The sequence below is a fragment of the Zonotrichia albicollis genome, chromosome 7 (assembly GCF_047830755.1).
Source record: "Zonotrichia albicollis isolate bZonAlb1 chromosome 7, bZonAlb1.hap1, whole genome shotgun sequence".
Lineage (NCBI taxonomy): Eukaryota > Metazoa > Chordata > Aves > Passeriformes > Passerellidae > Zonotrichia > Zonotrichia albicollis.
In genome coordinates this window covers 4066449-4070597 of record NC_133825.1, presented here as the reverse complement: position 1 = coordinate 4070597, position 4149 = coordinate 4066449, and the positions used below count along the sequence as shown (strand labels likewise).

The 4149-nt window shown below is 53.3% G+C and overlaps 1 protein-coding gene across 1 annotated transcript; it reads right to left on the bottom strand.

The window, feature by feature from the left end:
* Positions 1 to 2928: 2928 nt before the first annotated feature.
* Positions 2929 to 3693, bottom strand: LOC141729551 (olfactory receptor 14C36-like). Its single transcript, XM_074544258.1, has one exon. The coding sequence runs from the start codon at positions 3691 to 3693 to the stop codon at positions 2929 to 2931; it is 765 nt and encodes a 254-aa protein (XP_074400359.1).
* Positions 3694 to 4149: the final 456 nt, after the last annotated feature.

The window sequence follows — 4149 nt, the reverse complement described above, 5'->3', positions numbered from 1 at the left end:
TGACACTCAGAGGCACAGAAAGGTTCCTTGTCAACAAACAGAAGTTGGACATTTGAACAGTTTAACAACCATCACAGCTCTTTCCTCAGCTCTCTGGGATGTCCCAGCAGCATCTGACATGTCCCTCATCCCCAAGGGATTTCTGTACCTGAACAGTTTTAGACAAAGACATAAGGTAATTCTGTGATGGATAAAAACACAAAATGATATTTATTATACATTTATTTGAACTATAGAGATATTGGGCAATTTCCTCCAGCTCACAGCCTGAAGCCAGTCAGTTGAGAGCTACTTGAATGACCAGAGACCATCTAGAGGAGGAAATCAGAGAGCAGTAGAAGTACATAGATCCACCTGCTGTAAAAGAAGAGATGTCCCTAGACATGGCCATTTCAACAGAAGAGCTGAAAACACCTGAAGGAAAAGGGAGAAGAAGTAATAAACAGAATATTAGTGGCACCAGTAGAAGGAAAGATCAGTATTTCTCCTCCTGCCATCAGTACACCTCCAGGAAATCCCTGTTCCTGGTGGGAAAACTTTGCTATTTCTTAAAAGTACTCAAATGACCCAGAGAATAAAGATTCGCTTGTATAATATGTAACTAACAGGTACTAAAACCTGTGCCCCTATCCAGGCTGACATCAGTTATGTGCCCATGAACAGGCAGTGCCACTTGTGCCCTGAGGTGCCCAGCTTTGATTGGATCTCTCAGAGAGCACCTGAGGGAGAGCAGAGCACCTTGCAAGCTGCAGGTCCCTGAGAGCTGCACGGGGCTCCTGTCCCATCAACGTCTGCTCTGCTCCAGTGTGAAACAGGGCCCAGCATGGTGCCGGGATCATCAGAGAGCTGAGGTGTGTGCTGGAATTCAATGCCCAACCTTGCTCATTCTGCGATTCTCTGGAACCAGCCATGGAGCAGTTGTTTGAGCCTGGGGACAATGGAACCAAGAGGCCACTGTGACCCTGCAGGGCCTTGTGGAACCATGCAGAGCATTGTGACAAAGCAGGACCTGGTGTCATGATGGGGCCATTGTGACACTGCAGGGCCCCATGGAACCAAGGGGCCAGTGCTGCTCCTCAGGGATTCCTGGAATGAAGGAAACATGTTTGATACCGTGGTGGCCCTTGGGACCAAGAGGCCATTGTGACACTGTGGAACCAAGGAGAGCATTGCTGCCCTGCCAGACCTCATGGAACCAAGGATCCACTGTGACACTGCAGGGCCTTGGGGGACATGGTGAGATTGTGACACCAAGGGATGCCAGGGAACCAAAAGGAACATTGTGACACTGGGAGGCCTCATGGAATCATGGAGACCATTGGGACACTCTGGGGCCTCATGGAATATTGGTGACACCAAGTTGTCAGGGAGTGTTGATCTGCTGGAGGGTAGGATGGCTCTGCACAGGGCCCTGGACAGGCTGCATCCAGGACCCAAATCCAACAAGGTGAGGTTTAACAAGTCCAAGTGCTGAGTCCCGCACTTTGGCCACAACAACCCCTGCAGTGCTACAGGCTGGGGACAGCGCAGCTGGACAGCAGCCAGGCAGAAAGGGACTTGCAGGGACTGATAGACAGCAGGCTGGACATGAAGCAGCAGTGTGCCCAGGTGGGCAAGAAGGCCAATGGCTCCTGGCCTGGATCAGGAGGGTGTGGCCAGCAGGAGCAGGGCAGTGATTCTTCCCCTGTGCTCAGCACTGCTTGGGCAGCACCTCGAGTGTTGTGTCCAGTTCTGGGCCCCCTGTGGTAGGCAATTAGAAGAAATTTGTACCAGGAGAAGTAAAGAAAGCAAAGATGAAGCAAAGGAAATGCTCAGGGCAGTTTGGGGGCACCTGCCAGGCAGCTCTGGCTCTGAGAAACAGCATCTGCAGTGGGACAGGAAACTCCCAGCTGATGGGAACAAACTTTCTGGCTGAGTGCAGAGGCCAGGACAAAGCTGAGTGGTTTCCCTGGTGTTCCCCAGCCCTTGCTGGCCCCAGGGGCTGATGGCATTTGTGCTCCCTCAGGTTCATGTCCCCACACCAACAGCATGGGGGTGCTCCCCCTACTCTGTGCAATGAAAACAGGGGCTGCTGAGGCAGTGCTGCTGTGTCTGTGCCTGCAAGGATGGGGCACCTGTGTGAGCTGGGGGAGAGGCCAGGGCTGCAGAGGGGGGATGTTGTTGGCAGCTCCATGAGGACGCTCTGGGACGCTGCCCTGGGCTGTCCAGTGCACTGGGGATGGATCAGCCCCTGCTCTGCTGCTCCTTCCCATCTCCCCCAGGGCCCTTGCAGAGCCCCAGCCATGCTGTTTGCCCCCAGCCTGCAACACAGCCAGCCTGGGGCTGCTCACGGGGCTTTTCTGTGCTTAGCATTGGCCTGGGTGTGTTCTTGAGAGAGCCTGGGCAAGGAGCCTGGAGCCCCCAGGCCCTGGCCTGAGGCATCAGTGCTGCCCCAGCAGTGCCCATGGCCTGTCCCTGCTGCAGCCCCGGCACTGCCACCCCCAGGACTGTGCCCGGCCCCGAGACCACTCAGGCCCTGCAGCAACACCAGGGCCACCAGGGCAGCGGGGCAGGGCCACGGCAGCAGCCCTGGCAACACCAAGTGCTGCTGCTGCTGGGCACAGCTGCTGTGCCAGCCCTGATCTGCCCCAGCTCTGCACACAGACATTGCTGCTGCAGCTCCAGAGAAGGCAACAGAAGGGCATCTCTGCAGAAAATTTGCTGGCAGATCCTTTAGTTAATTTAAAGGCACCAAAGCTCATTGACACAGTCTGGGGCCACAGGGAAGGAGGAAAGAAACAAAATGAGAAATGGCAAAACCAATTATATTTATTAGTTAACAAGATTAAAAAAGTAAAATAAAAAGAGAAAGAACCTCCAAAATGAAACCAACAAGAAGGATCTAAGATGACTTTTATTTCAAGTGATTTGCAGAAATTGGCCAGCAGTTTATTGTTTCTGAAACCATCCAGTCATCAGTTTCCACACTGCAGCCTTGAGCTCCTGGTTTCTCAGGCTGTAGATGAGGGGATTCAGGGCTGGAGGCACCACTGAGTAAAGAACTGACAGGGTCACATCCAGGGATGGGGAGGAGATGGAGGGGGGTTTCAAGTGAGAAAACACAGCAGTGGTGATGAACAGAGAGACCACGGCCAGGTGAGGGAGGCAGGTGGAAAAGGCTTTGTGCCGTCCCTGCTCAGATGGGATCCTCAGCACAGCCCTGAAGATGTGCACATAGGATAAAACAATGAACATAAAACATCCAAAAAATAAACAGGCACTAACAGCAAGAAGCTGAAGTTCCCTAAGATATGATTTGGCACAGGAGATCTTGAGGATCTGGGGGATTTCACAGAAGAACTGGCCCAGGGCATTGCCATGGCACAGGGGCAGAGAAAATGTATTGGCTGTGTGCATGAGAGCATTGAGAAAGGCACTGGCCCAGGCAGCTGCTGCCATGTGGGCACAAGCTCTGCTGCCCAGGAGGGTCCCGTAGTGCAGGGGTTTGCAGATGGACACGTAGCGGTCGTAGCACATGATGGTCAGGAGGGAAAGCTCTGATCCAAGGAAGAAGATGAGCAGAAATAGCTGAGCAGCACATCCAGTGTAGGAGATGGTCCTGGTGTCCCAGAGGGAATTGTGCATGGCTTTGGGGACAGTGGTGCAGATGCAGCCCAGGTCAGCGAGGGCCAGGTTGAGCAGGAAGAAGAACATGGGCGTGTGCAGGTGGTGGCCTTGGTGTGCAGGTCGGGTCAGGCCTTGGTTTGTGGTGGGACAGAGCCGTGCCCCCAGCCCTGGCCCAGCAGAGCTGTCAATCACACAGCAGGGGGTGATGTTATCCCAGCTCTGATTAGCTTAGCTGCTAATCAGTCAATCACACACTGGCAGCTGGTGCTACCCTAGCTCATATTGGACAAGCAACTGGCAGTCCCACCCCAGGGGCGGGGCCATGAAGGCCCAGGGGGTTAAAAGCCAGACCATGAGGCCAGACTATGATCTGAGTCCTGCCTTCTCTTGGGGTTCCTCCCTTGGGGATGCTGGAATCTGAGCAGTTGGTACCTATGTGTGTGTCTTTCTCTGGATCTTCTGTCTTTCTGTTGTTCTCTATTCCTTCTCCTTCTAATCCTACTCACCTGGAACATTTTTGGTAACTTTACATGTTAAGGGTTA